The following is an 18,834-nucleotide window of genomic DNA, read 5'->3' on the forward strand; positions in this document are numbered from 1 at the left end:
GAGACATTTGGACTTTGCTGTTGGCGGTACGCTCTGTCCAGAGTGCTTGGTGTCCAATTACACTGCTCAGCAGTTTTATTCCTATTGGTAAAAGAATTAGGTTTTTATTGGATGCTACTCAGTCTTTAAACATATAGTGATTGCCTAATGGAAACCCGTGGGCAATTGTTATTGGAAATAGAAAATATTCAAGGTGAAGAGCTCAAAATTTTCAAAATGTGTTTGGAATGTTCAAAGGACCAGGTCAGTCTGAAGGGCAGGCTGTTGGGATCCTTCCTGGCTCCCATACACATATTCTCTCTGTGCTTCCCAGATGCTGGCATTGTGACGTGTTAGCATTTCCCTTTTTTCTCAAGAAGGCCGAAAGAAGGTGCCCAGAACAAAACTGAATCTTTGATATATCCTAATTTGAAAAGTATGAGCCTCAGTTTTCTTATTTGATTAAAAGAGGTATTCATGGGATGTTGTACTGAAAATGCTTTGTAAACCAATATATTATCGTTATTCAGTTCACCATAGGAGTTGAATATGACATTGTCACAAATGAAATTATAATAGTATTTGGTAGAACAGAGGGCCTTATTAATATGCACCTCTATAGATGGTTTCTAGAGTCTGACTGGCATCATAGAACTAGTGATTGATCTGATTAGAGACGTAAAGACGTACTTGCCCTATTTGACAAATGAAGTAGTTTCTAATTGAAATTGAAGGATGGGTGAACTTTAAATGGAGTCTTGGCAGATGAAGAGGCTAGGTAGGGGAAGAAGAATGTTCTAGATGGACCTGATGATACAGAGTGTTTGGTGTGTGATCTGGTGTGCCCTAATGTGTTAAGGGCATAATCTGAGATGAAATTAGAAAGGTAACCCAGGAGCAGATGGTGGAGGACCTTGAATGCCACAGTCAGGATTTGTGTCAAATTCCCTGGTAATTCATAGGGATTCACCGAAGGCTGTGGAGAAATGTACAAGTCTTCTGTATTTTGCCATGATGCCTCTCATGTCAAAATAACTTGCCCAAGAGATGTCTTGGACAGGCAAAGCATGGAGACAGGGTGGCTCATGGGAAGCCACTGAATAGTGCTGCAAGATGAATTCTAAGCAAGAATAGTTTGAAAAAAAAAAAAAAAAACAGAAGCAGAGGAGGACTTCCAGTCTGGAGGTGGGAACACAGCAGAGTTGGTCCGAATACACCCACGTTCTAGGTGATTTCCTTACCCGTCCCATGGCTGGGGTCTGTTATCAACTCTCTGACACACTCAACGCATGCTGTGGCCAGTCAGCTCTGGTTTGGCCCATTTTCTCCAGCTGTTGCCAAGACCTCCAGGAAGCCCATTGAGTGCAGTGACAGGCCCTTCCTCTTAAAGGAGAATGCCAGCTACTTTCAAAGGAATGGGTACTGATTTTTTGGTACTCTTCTCTTTTTGTGATCTCATGGCAACAGAGAACACACAGATCACTCCTGCTTAGAGCTCTGCGATTTAAGATTCACAGAGCAGTTGGGTGGGCAGTTTTTGAAGACAGCCTTTGGTTTTTGTTTTCTTTTTCCTTCTTGGCCCAGCACAACTAGTTGAATACAGGAAATTAAGATCACATTGTCTGGTTGCTCACTGATTAAACTGCATTAGATCGACAATCTTTAAGCCCTGATTATTTTGTTTTAAAGTCATCTTCATGTGCATAAATATGCATCATTCCTAGCCTCAAAAGGTGTTTGTTAAAAATTCTTTTGAAAGTAGTCCTGGGGCGCCTGTGTGACACAGTCAGTTGAGCCACCAACTCTTGGTTTTGGCTCAGGTCGTGATCTCAGGATCCTAAGATCAACCCCCACATTGGACTCTGCGCTCTGCGTGGAGTTTGCTGCTTATGATTCTTTTTCCCTCTCCCCCTGCTGCTCCTGCTCGTGCTCTCTCTCTCTCTCTCAAATGAATACACTTAAAAAAAAAAAAAGAAAGTAGTCCTGAGTTATTCAGGATTCAGAGTAGCAGTTGTAAAAATAGTCACATTATGTGCCGTGAAAGAGATGCTGAACTCTATACAGGAAGCGTCCTGGCTTCCCCATTTCTGCCTGTTGGGAGAAAGTGGAGCAGGAGCCCTCGTTGGGGAGAAAGAGATGTCTCTTTCTGCTTAAGAAAGCCAACTACAAATAGAATGAGTATAATTTTGCAAAGTATGTTGGAAGGAATAAACCTCTTTAGCAATATAATTAGTAGATATTGTACTCGAAGCATTCCTTGCAGAACATGAGGTTTGTTTCTCTGTGGGTATTTTGTCCTACCACTGTCAAAAGTGATGCTATTGGTCTCTGATGTATAGTTTATAGCCTAAGAAGAATAACACAGAAGGACATGTTATAATATATGGGGAAAACAGCAAAAGTACAAACATAGAAATTACGTCTAATGTTTGCTTTCATTTTTAATCAATGTTGCCTTTTTAAAAAAAAATTATTTATTTATGAAAGACACACACAGAGAGAGGCAGAGACATAGGCAGAGGGAGAAGCAAGCTCCATGTAGGAAGCCTGACGTGGGACTCAATCCCGGAACGCCAGGATCACGCCCTGAGCCAAAGGAAGACGCTCAACTGCTAAGTCACCCAGATGTCCCTGTTGCTTTTGATGACAACAAAAAAGTAAATAAAAGCAAATATAATGTGTAATTGAGCTTTAAACATTTCCTGATGGCTTTTATTTATTCAATAATCATTCATTGATAGTGGCTATAGGATGCTAGGTAGTGTCTAACGAATTGGAGATAGAAGTATATAGACATGGCCAACATGCACATGAGAAAATGCTTTGCATCACTTGCCATCAGGGAAATACAAATCAAAACCACAATGAGATACCACCTCACACCAGTGAGAATCGGGAAAATTAACAAGGCAGGAAACCACAAATGTTGAGAGGATGCGGAGAAAAGGGAACCCTCTTACACTGTTGGTGGGAATGTGAACTGGTGCAGCCACTCTGGAAAACTGTGTGGAGGTTCCTCAAAGAGTTAAAAATAGACCTGCCCTACGACCCAGCAATTGCACTGTTGGGGATTTACCCCAAAGATACAGATGCAATGAAACGCCGGGACACCTGCACCCCGATGTTTCTAGCAGCAATGTCCACAATAGCCAAACTGTGGAAGGAGCCTCGGTGTCCATCGAAAGATGAATGGATAAAGAAGATGTGGTCTATGTATACAATGGAATATTCCTCAGCCATTAGAAATGACAAATACCCACCATTTGCTTCAACGTGGATGGAACTGGAGGGTATTATGCTGAGTGAAGTAAGTCAATCGGAGAAGGACAAACATTATATGTTCTCATTCATTTGGGGAATATAAATAATAGTGAAAGGGAATATAAGGGAAGGGAGAAGAAATGTGTGGGAAATATCAGAAAAGGAAACAGAACATAAAGACTCCCAACTCTGGGAAACGAACTAGGGGTGATGGAAGGGGAGGGGGGTGGGGGATGGGGGTGAATGGGTGACACGCACTGAGGGGGGCACTTGACGGGATGAGCACTAGGTGTTATTCTGTATGTTGGTAAATTGAACACCAATAAAAAATAAATTTATTAAAAAAAAGAAGTATATAAAAGACATCAACTACCAGGGAGCTCCAGCGTATGGGAGTGATGGAAGTGTAGCTATCACATCACGATGCCACCAAATAAGGCAAAGGTGGAAGGGTACACTAGGCTCTTTGGGAGCACAGAGAAGAGAGCGATGAGCAGAGGGAAAGCTTCACGGAGGTGGCACAGCTTGAGCTTGGTCAACACAGATAACTTGTTTCAGTGACAGTTCCAAGCAGAGGCTAGAGGGTGAAAAGGCATAGAATGAGTTGAGAATATATGGTTTAACTGGGAAAATTATGAGCAAGGCAGCAATTATTGATTGCCATTCCCCTTCTTGTTGTTCAAACCCAATTCCAGCTAGGTATTGGCAGCCACAAGCTTCAGAGATGCAAGGTCCCTTTAACAGTGTAAGCCCATTGCAGTACATCAGTTCCCCTTACGGATGATCTGCTTTCAGTGTAGGCTGCTGTTATGAGTTGAACTGTGTCCCTAAAAAGACATGCTGGAGTCCTAACTCCTAGTACCTGTGAATGTGATCTTATTTGGGAAGAGGGCCTTGGTAGATGTCATCAAGTTAAGATGATGTCAATAGTGGGCCTTAATCCAATATGACTGGTATCCTTCTAAGAAGAGGAGAGTGCCATGTGATGATGCAGACACAGGGGGAGAACACTATGTGAAAGGTAGAGGCAGAGATTGGAGTGATGCATCTAATAAGCCAAGGAACACCAAGGATTTCTGGCAACACCAGAAACAGAGAAATGCATGGAACAGATTCTCCCCTAGAGTCTTCAGAGAGGGTACAGGGTTGCCAACACCTGATTTTAACCTTCTTTACTCTGGAGATAATAATTTAAAAAATATTTTATTTATTTATTCATGAAAGACACACACAGAGAGAGGCAGAGAGACACAGGCAGAGGGAGAAGCAGGCTCCATGCAGGGAGCCCGATGTGGGACTCGATCCCGGGTCTCCAGGATCACGACTTGAGCCAAAGGCAGACGCTCAACCGCGGAGCCACCCAGGTGCGCCAATTAGTATTAAAATCTATTCCAAGCGCTGTCAATGAGAGCAAGATAGAGAAAGGTGCAGGGAGGGGACCCAGTTGGGGTGGTTAGGGACGACTTCCGGAGAAGGTGACGTTCTAGCCGAGATTTAAAGGATGAGAAGGCGCCAGGCCCCGGAAACGGTGTCAAGTTTACCCTAAGGCAGTTAAAAATAGCCCCCTACCGCTCCGGCAGCCTTATTGGACGACCGCGCTAGGCGGCGTCGCCGCCAGCAGTAAAGATGGCGGGCGGGCGGCGGGGCGGGGCGGGGCGTGCCCGCGGCCTGATTGGCCGGCCGGGCAGCGTCACGTGGGCGGCCGCCGAGCATCCGGGCTCCCGGCGGCGGCGCTGCGGAGGCTCCCGGGAGCGGGCGGCGCGGCGAGCGGACGGCGGCGGCGCCTCCCGGGCCGCCCGCGTGGGCCAAGCGGCACGCGTGCCGAGCATGGCGGGCTCCCTGCCTCCCTGCGTGGTCGACTGCGGCACCGGGTAAGAGCCGCCGGCGCCCGCCCCGCTTCCGCGCGGCCCGCCCCCGCCCCGGCGCCGAGCACCTGCTCCGCGGCCCGCCCCGGCTCACCTGGCGGGGATTTACCGCAGAGCGCCCCTGGCGGGGCCGGACCCGGCCGGGCTCTGCGCTGGCCACCTGTGCGCCCCGCCCCCTCCTCTCGGGCCCCGGCCGCGCGCCGCCGCCGCTCACCTGGCTGGGCGCGGCGCTCGGCATCGGCGCGCGCACCTGGCCTGGCCTTGCTCCCGCGCGCGGGCCCAGGCGGACCTTCCACCTGCCCGGCCGTGCCCCGACCTGTGTCCCCCAGTGCATGGCCTTTCTTGCTCGTCCTTCTTGACCACTTGTGGAGGTTTTCACGTCGCTCTCCCGACTTGACACCTCGTGTGCAGCATGCTTTGCTGCCTCCGAGTGTTGAATGCCTCGCTCGGCTGAGCTCTTGCTTCAGTTTGCGTGCACTTGCCTTCTCGCTTAAAAAACACGTTAAAAAGGCTCCATTTTGAAAAACAAAGGCTAAATTTGGGAAAGCCTCTTTGTGGTGTAATTTTTTTTTCTTTTTCTTCTTTACTTTTTGGTTGAGATGGTGTCTTTTGATGTTACAACGTGCAGAAGAGCTAGCTCTAGCTACCTTAGGAAATCTCCGGTTCAGTGGTCCAAGCTCAGCTGATTGTAGGAACGTGAATCCGTCTAGCTGGTAGTTGGGAAATTCAGGCATGCCTCCTTGCTTTGTAGGTTAAGTACTCAATGAAATAACCCAGAAGCAGATTTAGTCTCCTGAAGATTTTCCTACACGGGATTTTTACAAATTTTTGTCAGAAAATCTTCCATGGCATGTTCACCTTAGCCTTGATTCTTTTCTGTAGAAAAATGCACTTGGTTTGGTTTCCTTGACAACCTTGTGGGGGTGTCTTTAATTTGTTACAGTCCATCTCCTACTGATCATGCTTTCCTTTTGCTGCTGAAGCCTGTACTATTGGTTCCAGGCTGGAAAAAGCTGCCTCTTGGCTTGTGCTAATGTTTTTTGAGATAAGTGTTGTATCAGAAGTTTTGTGGCTCTTTATTTTAGAAGTTGTTTTGCTGCAGAGAACACAAGCCAAAATCAAAATTGATGTGGGAACCTGCCCCCTGCCCCCTGAGTTTTTGGCTCCTTATGCATTCCCTCATCCCCTGGTAGGGGTCTTCATCCCATGCCCTCCTGATGTCTGGTTGTATCTACAGTGAAGGCAGCAGGTGAACCTGTTTTTTCCACATGTGCATGTGAAATTTTTGCTTTTGTATTTTCAGTCTTGTAAACCTATTGAAATCTAAAGCATTTTTGGTAGTAGCACTAGGTAATGCCCGCAGAGTTTGTCAGTACCTTTAATATTAGTAAGCTGGAGGCTTCACTCCTTGTTCTTGCTCTAAAATGTGGTGCTGTTTTGACCTTTTGAGGTAAGTGGGAATGTAACTTGGCTTACGTGGAGATACAACTTCATTATATCAATGTTTTATGACCCCCAAATCAATGCAGTTTTTTTTTTTTTTTTTTTTTGTCTGGTGTGGGCTTTGGCAGTCTGGTAGACAGTGGCAGGGAATCTTCCCACTATGTTTCACGCGGATGTGTTCTGTTGTGGAAGCGACTGTGATTTACCATGAATATCCAGGGTCCAATATTTGGTCAGAAGGAGCAGCCTGGGAGGCCATATCAATACTTCTTAGTTCTTATATTTCTCAGACAGTGGAAATTGTTTTTGGATTAACTTTTATGTCAAAATAGGATTCAAAAAGGGTAAAATAGATGTAAAAATAACTAGGACCAAGAAACAGATCTAGGTAGTCATCCTAAACTGTAGACCACTGGTTGCTGTAGATGGGTCTCACATTTGGCCTTTGTATGCCTGTCTGACAAAATTGTTGGCGTCATTGTCGGTTATGCAGTTCTTGTCATCAAGGAGAAAGAGAAATAGCCTTCTTGGGTGAAAAGGCTTTTTGTCTAGCACTAAATTCTAACAGAAAATTCACGTGGAACTATAAGTAGTTATTTAGTAGACCATGTACCAAATGGTATTTTTTTAATAGTAAATAAATTTATTTCATCCTTGTAACCATGCATACTCCTCTGATAGTCGCTGAAACCAATTCAGTGACTGCAAGTGTGCCAGGGGCCAGGATAGTGTGGACCAAGGTACCTGTTTGATCCAAAGATAAAGCTTTGTTTATTTAAAAGGATTACTATGGGCTGCATAGTTTTCAGAGAATTTTCCACAAATTCTAGTTTCACTTCTCTTGTCTTTTTTTTGCATTTTTTTAAAAAAGATTTATTTTTTATTTTTTTATTTTTTTACGCAATCTCTACATCCATTACAGGGCTTGAACCCATAATCCTGACATCAAGAGCTGAATGCTCCACTGACTAAGCTGGCCAGGTGCCCCTTTTCTTGCATTTTTAAACTTATTTTGAAAAAATTTCAGATCTACTGAAAAACTTCAAGAACAGTACCAAAAAACCTACTATATATGTATATATATTTTTTCTTTTTGGGGGGGTTGGGGAGTGGAGAGAGAGAGGCAGGTGCAGTAGGATGGGCAGAGAGAGAATCTTAAATAGGTTCCACACTGAGTGTGGAGCCTGACGTGGGGCTGGATCTCACACCCCTGAGATCATGAAGTGAGCTGAAATCAAGAGTCGAATGCTTACCCAACTGAGCCACCCAGGCCCCCCCTCTACTATATATCCTTCATCCTGTTTCACCAGCTATTAACATTTGCTTTATCATTCTCTGGATAGTCTATGCATATTATTTTTCTGCACTGTTTGAGAATAAGTTGCAGGTATTGTGCCCTTTTGTATCAAAATACTTTAGGGCATACTGAGAAGAGGGGTTTCCTTTTATCCAATCACAGGCCAGTGACATTTATGTGGTGGTGTTCTCTAATATGCTATCTAAGACTCCCATGAGTGGTCTCATTTATGTCTTGTGGACTCTTCTTCCCCTTCCTTGTCCAGCACTGCCTCTTGTTTGGTTGTCAGCCAGTCTTTTAGGTCTCATCCGACTGGACTGGTCCCTTAGCCTTTCTCTAGTTTTCAGGATGCTGACATTATTGGGAGCCAGTTGCTATGTATATTGTCCCTCAGTATCAGCTTGTCTGGTGTTTCCTCATGATAGATACAGTGTATGCATTTTGTCAGGAATACCACAGAAGTGACACCAGTATTTCTTAGTGCATCCCACCAGAATCTTCCCACCCCCAGCATGACTGAGATTTAATTGACATCTAACATTGTGTGAGTTTAAGGTATACATTTTGATTTGATATATTTATATATTGCAAAATATATAAATGTATAGCTTTAGCTCACACCTCCCTCACATCGCATAGTTGCCATTTCTTTTTTGTGGTGAGAACACCTAAGTTCTATTCTCTTAGGAACTTTAAGGTTTATAATACAGTATTATTGACTGTAGTCACTGTACTGTACATGAGATCCCTCTAGTTGAAAGGCTTAAAATAATGGCATGCCTCCTTTTTGATGTTCACTTGAATTATTTGGATAGGGTGATGGCCATTAGATTTCTCCACTGCATAGTTTTTCCCTAATAATGTCATTTACGGAGAATTGTTTTGAGCTTATGTAAAATACCTGTTCTTCCGTAAACTTTCACCCAGTAGTTTAGTATTGATTGGTGATTTTTGCTGTAATTGATAATTGCCATGATGGTTGCCAAATTGTGATTATTTAACTCCAGTGATGTATCTACATTTCTTAGTTAATGTTTTACTATAAGGGGATACTTTTACATTCTTCTCATCTATTTATTTATCATTTGTGTGGGTTATTACTTTACTCAAAAGGTTATAATCCATTATGTCATTCTTACTATATTCAATGGGTTATTATCAGTTATTGCCATTATTTGTTTTGAATGCTTAAATTGTTTGAGATTTGACCAATAAGAGCCCATTCAAACTGTTTTCTGGCATTCCTTGGGCATGTCCCTATATTTTTTGAGCATGTTGTTATTATTAGTAGACTGCAATGATAGTCTTGTGCATGTGTACACTTTTTTGTATTTTTTGCTGGGTGTCTCTGGGAATGTGTTCTAGAAGTGGGATTTCTGGGTCAAAGAGCAATTGCATATATAATTTTGCTAGTCCGTGAAATCCCACTCAGCAGTGTGTATCCTCACCAGCAATGTATGAAAAGTACTTGTGTCTTCTTACAGACTAACAGTATATTGTCAAAATTTATTTTTATTTTTATCCATCTAGAGAGTAAGAAATGATACTATAGTTTTAATTTGAATTTCTTCTTATGTGGAAAGATGGGCATCTTTTCTTTTGGTTAAGAGGCATTTACATTTCTGTGTTCTGTCTCGTCATTTCTCTAGCCCATTTTCCTGTGTGTTTTTTGCCTTGTGCTTTGATTTTGGAAGCTCTTCATGTATTAGGGTGTGTTGGAGATTCCGCAGACCGCTTCAGTGATTTGCTAGGATCGGTTCCAGGACTGTAGTGAAAATCAGCCAAGGGAAAAGGCGCATGAGGCCGAGTAAGGAGGAAACCAGGAGCAAGCTTCCAGAGTCCTCTCGCACTGGAGCCACGTAGACGCGTTTAATCAGCATTCGGTTCTGACAACACACCACAGAAGCTCAGTGAAGACCTGGTGCCGAGTTATCAGGCTGGCCATGGCACCCCTGTCGGGCACAAACCAAAATTTTAGAGCCCCAGAAGGAAAGCAGTTGTTCAACTTAAACTATTGTTTGCATGGTTTAGGCACAGCGATAGGAATGGTAGGAACCCTCCTGAAACCGGGGTTTCCAGGTGCCAGTCGGAAGGCCAAGCTTGCAAGCAGGACTTTCTAAAGAGAGCAGTCTTGGGCCTGTTAACTCTTTTCTGCATGTTGGGGCATTAGCTCTTTATGATGTAAGTCACAAATGCATTTTCTCTGTGTATTATTTGTCTTTTGCCATGCAAGGATTTTTTTTTTTTTTTTTTGAAGAACCAAATTCATTTGTTTTTTCCTTTTTGTTCTATTTTTTTTTTTTTTTTTTTTTTTTAATTTTACCTTTTTGTTCTAGATTTTGAGTCATAGTTAAGAAAGTCCTGTCCCCCTCCATTCCCAAGCTATATGGTGTTTTTTTCTAATGGTTTCATTTTGCCCTCTGTATTTAAATCTTTAATACATTTGGAATGTTTTCTGGGATATGATAGGAGGGAAGGACCCAGTTGGAACTATTTCTGTCTTTTTTTCCTTCTGGCTATCCCATTTATCTCAACATCATTTATGAAAAAAAAAAAAAAACAACCTCTGTGCTTGAAGATGCTGCCTTTATTATATACTAAATTTGTCTATGCAGTTGTGTTTATTTCTAGATTTTGTTTTGAGTTGCATTAATCTATTCACATGCCACCACCACCACAGAGTTTTAATTACTGAGGCTTTAGAATGATTTTATACCTGGTGGGGCTGGCCTCTCCTACACATCTCTTTCTTTATTTACGGCTTTCCAGTAAATTTTTGCTTGTTCCTCCAAATGGGCTTATAGTCAGCTTCTCTAGTTCCAGAGGGAGAATGCCTGATGGCATTTTTATTTGGATTCTATTTAATTTAATTTAGTGAGGGCCATCGTCTCTGTGATGAGTGACTCCTCCCGTGGAAGAACATGCATCTCTGTCCACTAGATCAGTCTCTTTTGTGTCTTTTAGGATACTGTGTTTCCCTCAGGTAGATTTCTTGTTAAGTTTATGCCTAGGTATTTGATTTCTGCTTTGCTATCATAAATGATGTCTTCTTTTTCATTATGTTTTCTGTTTTTCTTGAATAAAGGGTTTTAGTTTTTTTTGTGTGTTAATTTTGTAAACTGCTATTTTACAAAATACTGTTGGGTTGTATGATTTTTCCCTTGATCTTTAGGGTTTTCCAGATATGAAATCTTTGGCAAACAGAGAAGGTTTTACCCCCTTGGTAGGGACTCTATTTTTTTTTTTTTTTTGACACACTATAGTGACCATTACTTCCAAAATAATATTAAATAGGAATGGAGTTAGTTAGTTTATTTTAGTGGAGCAGCTTCTGGTGTTTCTAAAATAAGATACTGACCTATGGAATGGGAGAAGATATTTGCAAATGACATGTTGCAAATATCTACAAAGAATTTATCAAACTCAGCGCCCAAAAATCCAGTCAAGAAATGGTTAGAAGTCATGAATAGACATTTCTCCAAAGAAGATCTACAAATGGCCAACAGACACATGAAAAAAATGCCTCCACATCACTCAGCATCAGGGAAATACAAATCAAAACCACAATGAGATACCACCTCACACCAGTCAGAATGGCTAAAATGAACAAGTCAGGAAATGACAGATGTTGGCGAGGATGCAGAGTAAGGGGAACCCTTGTACACTCTTGGTAGGAATGTAAATTGGTGCAGCCACTGTGGAAGACAGTGTGGAGGTTCCTCAAAAAGTTGAAAATAGAGCTACCCTACAACCCTACAATTACACTTCTAGGTATTTATTCAAGGGATACAAAATATATATAATGGAATATTATCCAGCCATCAAAAATGAAATCTTGCCATTTGCAATGACAGATGGGACTAGAGGGTATTATGCTCAGTGAAATAAGTCAATCAGGGAAAGATAAATAACCATATGAGTTTACTCATATGTGGGAGTTAAGAAACAAAACAGATGAACATAGGAGAAGGAAAGGAAAAATAAGACAAAATCAGAGAGGGAGACAAACCAGAATAGACTCTTTTTTAAAAAAAAGATTTTATTTATTTATTCATGAGAGATAGAGAGAGAGGTAGAGATATAGGCAGAGGGAGAAGCAGACTCCATGCGGGGAGCCTGATGTGGGACTCGATCCTGAGACTCATGCCCTGAACCAAAGGCAAAGGCTCAACCACTGAGCCACACCCAGGCATCCCCAGAATAGACTCTTAACTCTGGGGAGCAAACAGGGTCCCTGGAGGGGAGATGGATGGGGTAACTGAGTGATGGGCATGAAGGAGGCACGGGATGTGATGAGCACTGGGTGTTCTATGCAATGGATGAATCACTGAATTATACCCCTGAAACTAGATGGTAAGCTATATGTTAATTAAATTGAATTAAAAAAAATAAGATGCTGGCTTTTGGGCTAGTGTGTGTGTATGTCTGCATGCACACACATATATATCATGTTAGTCTGTTTCTATTTTTTGGAATGTTCGTATGGGTGTTGGACATTGTCAGAAACCTTTATCATAAATGGAATGTGTAGTTTTTTTCCTAAGCCAGTTATGATGATGGGTTATGTTAATGGATTTCCTCATAGTGAACCAATACTGTATTCTGGCATAATCCTCATTTGATTATGATGTATTTTTAAAAATTTTTAAAAAAGATTTTATTTATTCATGAGAGACACACACAGAGAGAGAGGGGTAGAGACACAGGCAGAGGGAGAAGCAGGCTCCATGCAGGGAGCCCAATGTGGGACTCGATCTCAGGACTCCAGGATCATGCCCTGAGCCGAAGGCAGGCGCTAAACCACTGAGCCACCTAGGGATCCCCTGATGTATTATTTTTTGGTGTGTAGGTAAATTGTTAATATTTTATTTAGATTTTTGCATGAAATAGAAGTGAGAGTGATTTATAATTTAGTTTTTTGGTTCACTGCCTGTCAGATTTTGAGATCAGTGTTACACTCTCTTTATAAAGAAATTAAGAAGTTTCCTTTCCTCTTCTGTTCTCTGGAATAGTCTGTTGTAGTATTGGGATGACGTTTTTAAGGTCTTGCTAGAATTTCCCCATGAAACTGTCTAGACTTGGTGCTTGCTTGTGGGGAGACTTCTACTCTATTTCTTTGAAGTCTGTTGGACTTTCCATCTCTAGTGGAACCAATTTTGTTGTGTTGCATTTGTCTAAAAATTTTTCATTAAATCTAGATTTTTCAAGTGTATTGTATATAGTAGTCTCATGATTCTAAAAATATCCTCTACATTTATGCTTATTTTCCCTTTTGTCACTCACATTTATGTGTTTTGTTTCATCCTTTTTCTTGATTTACCTAATTTGTCCTGTGTATCTTTTTTCAAGGAATGAGCTTTGGGGTTTACTTATTCTGTTTTTTTTTTTTTCTGTTTTTTTGACTCATTTATCCTGCTTTTATCTTTATTTCTTTTTTTTCTACTTTCCTTTGTTTTTGTCTTTGTGTTTGTGAGTTGGATGTTAATTTTTATTTTTTCTTTAATTGAAGGTACTTATTACTACAGAATTTTGGCTGTTACATCTTAAGCTGTATCTTTCCTTTAGATTTAGATACATTTTTTCATTATAAATTTCAAGAGATTTCTATATTTTTGTTTTGAGTTTCCCCCATAACTCAGTATTTCTATGGTAGCATGTTTTAAAATGTTCAGGTATAAGGGCCTGTTTCTTTTCTTTTTTAAATTTTGGTTTTAATCTCTAGTGTTACTGTGTTATGTTCAGAGAATGCTGTTAGCTTTATTTCTATTCTTTGGACTTCATGGCGGCTAAGGCCTGATCAGTTTTGTGCATGTTCTGCACTACGTGAAAATCTGTTCTGTATTAGTATGTCCAGAGGTTGACGTCTATCTATGTACGTGAGCTACCTTATTAATGATTTTATTTAGGTCTTCTGTTTTTTTTCCCCATCTTCCTCTGTGTTGGACTGAGCAGGGTGTGTTAGGTCTTCCATTATTACTTCCCCTTGTTTTATGAAAGGGACTGTTGCCTCGTTGAGTGCCTGTGTGTTAATATTTGTGTCTCCCTGAGCTGTTGCTCTAGTGTGGTATCCTGTTTCCGGGGGGGTCTCTCAGTGCCCTGAAAGTCTGAGATCTACTTTGTAAAGGATGGTTGAAAACATACCAAACGCAAACTAACAGAATGCAGGTGTATTATATAAACACAATGTAAAAAGTTTTAGATGAAGCAAGTAGTTCATTTATTTATTTTGGGGTTCACATAATAAAATTTTGATTTTATCATAGTATGCACATTAATTAAGAAACTCAAAAGGTGCTCGGAAGCTAATGTGAAAACACATGGAGTGTTGTTCTGCCTACTATTCTCTGTCTTTGCCCAGAAACAGCTGCTTTCAGCTTTTAATTCTGTATCTTCCAGCCTTTATGGATTTCCATGTTTCTAAATAGAGTGCACTTCAATCTATCGATTATCAATTTTTACATCATCTGTTGATCTAATGTTGTTAGATGATGGTTTAATTCTCTCATCCTGCATTTGCCTTCTGTTTCTCCTTCCCTGTCCTCCCAGTAGAAATGTATTATTGCATTTTCCAGTTGATTTGTGATCAGAGTTTACATTACTATGCCTATGCAAACCTGTCCTCATTCATGAAAGTGTACTGTGTTTTTTCTCTTCAATTTTGTTTTTATGGAAGTTAATGATTGCCTTCCTTGTTTTATTTTCCTTATATCCACTGCCCACTATTTTTCCACGTTTTCAGGTAGCCTGTGTCTCAGTGCTGTTTTCCATAAGGTTAATCACATTGCAGATCCAGTTGGTTTTTGCGGACATCCGTCTTTTGCAGCCCTCTGTCTTTGTCTCTTGGGTGGTTGCTTCCCAGGGCTGCCAGTCTGGGACTTTGCTTACAACCTTGTAGGCCTTTCCTTTACCTTTCTCTTGGATTGAATCTGTTTCTCACGTCCATTCCTTCCTGCTGTCTGCTTTGGTCCCTGCTGGTGGTCCTTCAGTAGCCAACTTTGTGAGGCTGGGAAGGTAACCCAGTGGGGCAGTGGTTCTTGGTGGCTGCCTTTGACGTGCCTGTGTCCTGAGTCTTGCCTCTGCCCATCTGACTGGTGCACATTTGTCGTCCTGGCATCTTCTACCATCATTCCAGGCGTTCACAAACCTCTCTCTTGGGCGTTCTCTTCCAGGTCTTCTTTTTTGGTTTTCTCCTTCATTTTGGTAGAGAGCATCCTCCAGTAGCATCCTCTGAGAAATGATGTGTGGGAGGTAAATTTTTAAAATGTCTTGCTTTTCTGAAATGTTTTATCTCTAATCCCTTACTTGGTTGAATTGTTGGGTGTAGTATTCAGTGTTGGAAATAATTTTCCTTCAGAATTTTTAAGACACTGATTCTTTGTTTTCTTGCTTCTGGTTTTGCTGCTGAGAAGTTAGAAGACTTTGTAAATGACTTTGATTATCCCGTTCTCCTTTCTGGGAGCTTTTAGAATTTCACAACGATGTGCCTTGAAGTGGGTTTGTCTTCATTGTGCTGGGTGTTTTGTGAGCTCCTCTAGTCTGGAGACTAGCCTCTCTGAATTATGGGTAATACTTCCAGATTATTTCTTCCTCCGCCAAGTGTGTGTGTCTGCATGTGCTTGTGGGCATGCTGTGTAACCTCTGGTTCCCGTGTTGAATTCTTGGGCTGTTTCTCTGATTTTCTTGTCTTTTCTCTCATTTTCCATCGTCTGGTCTCAGTTCTTTGTTTCTAGGATATGCCTCGCCTTGTCTTCTAGCCCTTCTCTTCCATTTATGCTCTTATTTTCAATTTCCAAGAATTCTTTTTGTTTTCTAAATGTTCTTTTACTAGTATCCTCTTGTTTTGTTTCTTGGTTATGGTATCTAATCTTAGAGGTTTGAGGATGGTGATTTTTTTTGGTGGTTGTGCTGGTGAGGTCTTTCCCTATGTAAGTTTTCTTTTTTTTTTTTTTTAAATTTTTTTTTAAATTTTTATTTATTTATGATAGGCACACAGTGAGAGAGAGAGAGAGGCAGAGACACAGGCAGAGGGAGAAGCAGGCTCCATGCACCGGGAGCCTGACGTGGGATTTGATCCTGGGTCTCCAGGATCACGCCCTGGGCCAAAGGCAGGCGCTAAACCGCTGCGCCACCCAGGGATCCCTGTAAGTTTTCTTTTAAGTTTTTTTTTTTTTTTTTTAAAGACACTTAAAAAAATTTTTTTTTAAAAATTTATTTATGATAGTCACAGAGAGAGAGAAAGAGAGAGAGGCAGAGACACAGGCAGAGGGAGAAGCAGACTCCATGCCGGAAGCCTGACGTGGGACTCAATCCAGGGTCTCCAGGATCATGCCCTGGGCTGCAGGCGGCGCTAAACCGCTGCGCCACCGAGGCTGCCCTTTTAAGTTGGTTTTTGATTTGTGTGTTTTCATCTACTTTGTGGTAGAGGCTTTCCTCAGATGTTGGTAGTTTCTGGCTGTCTGCTCATGATGAAAAGTCAGAAAATTAAAAAGCTCATTGGTAAAAAAAAAAAAAATTAAAAAAAAAAAAGCTCATTGGACTCTCTGAATGTGTAGGTTGACTTACTGATTTTGAGCTTCACCATGGGTGATATAGGCAGGTCGTTTACGGGGGTCTCCTGGCTTTTAGGGTCTTCCAGTTTTTTCTTTTGAACTGCTCATTTCTCCAGAGACTGTACTTGGGCTCCTTTGCCTGGAGGGCTGGGTCTGGGTGCTGGTGTTCTGAGAGCTGAAAGGGGGAGAGAGGAGGAGATGGGACAGGGTGTCTGAGCCATCACTGTTTATTATGGATGCAGTTGGGAAAACCTTTGTTGTCAGGATGCTGATGGTTTCACCCATGCCCAGTGATTTTGAGTCCAGAGACCCTTCTCCAGAGAGTCAACATCCAGAGAGTGCTGGAGTCAGGGAGGAGCCATGGCCCCCAGCAGGGGAGGGACGCTCACTGGGTCCCGTGTGTGGACCCTTCATTTTCACTTCCACAGGCTGCCGTGCAGCTACCAGTTTTGGAGCCTTTTCAGATGCAGGTGCATGTGTTGGGCTGGTTTGCAGCTTTTGCCTCTGTTTTCTTCTCCCAAAGCCAGTTAACACTGATCCTTGGCTCTCCAGGACCATACCTTTGGTTTTGCCTCCTCTTCTTTTCTTCTTATTGTTATGGCTTCATATATCAAAAAAATCATTTTGAGTTTGATCGTATATTAATTTACAGTGTACAGTGTAGAGAGGGTATATGTTCTTTAGAAACTATAATTGAGATCTGGGGATATTTTTAGTTTTATCAGAACCATATTCAAGGCAGTTATAGTCACTTTTTTTAACTGAAAACCTTAGGAAGGAGTAGAGCTGTTTTGGCTGAAGTTTGGGGTTTGAGACTGGACTTCATAAGGGGTCTCAGTCAAAAGAACCTCCCTACAGGATACAGTTTGAAAAACACTGTTCTAGGATGTGACATTTCCACTTTTAAACATAGATTAATTGAGCTTAAGTTGTCACCTTCTGCTCTAGACACATGGTTGTAGGAGGAATTTTAACTATATATAAATATGTTGAGTTGACAGTAGTCAGATTAATTCTCTTGACGGCAGAATTGAAAAGTCTGTGTGTTACTGCTGTGGAAAAATAGTGGCGTTTAACAGAAGAGTGAAAGAAGCTTTGCACAAGGGCTGTTTAAAACGGTTGGGGCAAATGAGGATATATTTTATTTACAGAAAGAGACTTTGGAAGGATACATAAGAATAGGAGGTGGTGTAAGGCAGGAGTGGGGTGGACGGTATAGGATTGGGAGTGGGACTTCTGAATGGGTACCTTTTTAGGGTGTTTTGAAGTTTGAACTATGAGAACATACTCGTTTAAAAGGCAGAATTGTAACTTGGTATTGCTTTATGCAGCTATTCACTCTGTTGCCACGTGGGAAAGGGTCTCAGGCCAGGGTCTCACAGAGGCACTGAGTTTGAGAATGTGTGTTTTTGAGAATGATTGCCTACCTTTACTGTGCTGGCTATCCTTTTGGAAGATAGTGTTCAAACAAACAAAAATCAAAGGCTTTTACCATAAAAATTGTTGGTTTTGATTCCTTATGTACACATTTGGGAGAATTTGATTGACATGGCTCTTCCCTTTTGGATGAAAAGATATACATAGAACTGGAAGAGAAACAATATGAAATTTTAGTATAGCAAGAGGCTTTCACAGTGAAAACTACACAGGAAGTTATTCGGGAAGATAATTGGTAGATTTGATCATCTAAACTGTCAACAGTTATATTCCAGGAAATGTGTAACTGGGAAAAATTGGTAATGTGTAAGAGCAAGGATTTGTATCCTTGGTACATGAGGGTTTGCGCAAATTGGTAAGATACTAAGGTCCTAGTAGAAAATTATCTAAAGATAGTATGTGGAAAAATATAGATGGCTCATATACCTCAAATAACATTTAAAAAATTATTTATTTAGAGAGAATATGTTTGTGTGTGCACACATGTGTGAGCAGGGGGAGGGGCAGAGGGAGAGAAACTCAAGCAGACTCTGCCAGGACTGTGGAGCCCGTGTTGGGGCTCAATCTCACGACCCTGAGATCATGACCTGAACTGAAATCAAGAGTTGGATGCTGAACCCACTAAGCAACCCAGGTGCCTCTCAAAAAACATTTAACAGTAAAGAGAATTATCAAATAATGGATCCTTTTACTTTTTGAATTATTTTGAAATATTTTCTGGAAATGGTAGTATTTAATATTAGATAGGGATTATTGTGATTAACCTTTTATGGTTGAAGAAACTGAAGTATGGAGGGATTAATTTACTTTCCTAAAGTCACATAGTGCTGTGTTTTGAACTCAACACTGCAAGCCCCATTAAACTCATATCATAAATATATGCTATTTCAAGCAGTATAGAATGCCTGTGTATGGCCATCAATCTGCCTCATTTTTGATGGCTATATAGCATTTTATGGAATTATAATCATTTACCTACTATGTCCTCTGTTGACGCATTTGG

At 41.4% G+C, this 18,834-nt stretch overlaps 1 protein-coding gene across 3 annotated transcripts in view; it reads left to right on the forward strand.

The window, feature by feature from the left end:
* Nucleotides 1-4,960: 4,960 nt before the first annotated feature.
* ACTR3B (actin related protein 3B) overlaps nucleotides 4,961-18,834 on the forward strand; it is an 84,713-nt gene continuing 70,839 nt past the window's right edge. The window contains exon 1 of one of the 3 annotated variants that reach the window (XM_025451995.3): nucleotides 4,961-5,111. In XM_025451995.3, coding sequence (XP_025307780.1) covers nucleotides 5,068-5,111 — 44 coding nt within the window. In that variant the 5' untranslated portion in view covers nucleotides 4,961-5,067. The remainder of the gene's footprint in view (nucleotides 5,112-18,834) is intronic. The other 2 variants (XM_025452059.3, XM_025452050.3) reach the window with 2 other exon arrangements.

This window comes from Canis lupus, chromosome 16 (assembly GCF_003254725.2).
Source record: "Canis lupus dingo isolate Sandy chromosome 16, ASM325472v2, whole genome shotgun sequence".
Classification (NCBI taxonomy): domain Eukaryota; kingdom Metazoa; phylum Chordata; class Mammalia; order Carnivora; family Canidae; genus Canis; species Canis lupus.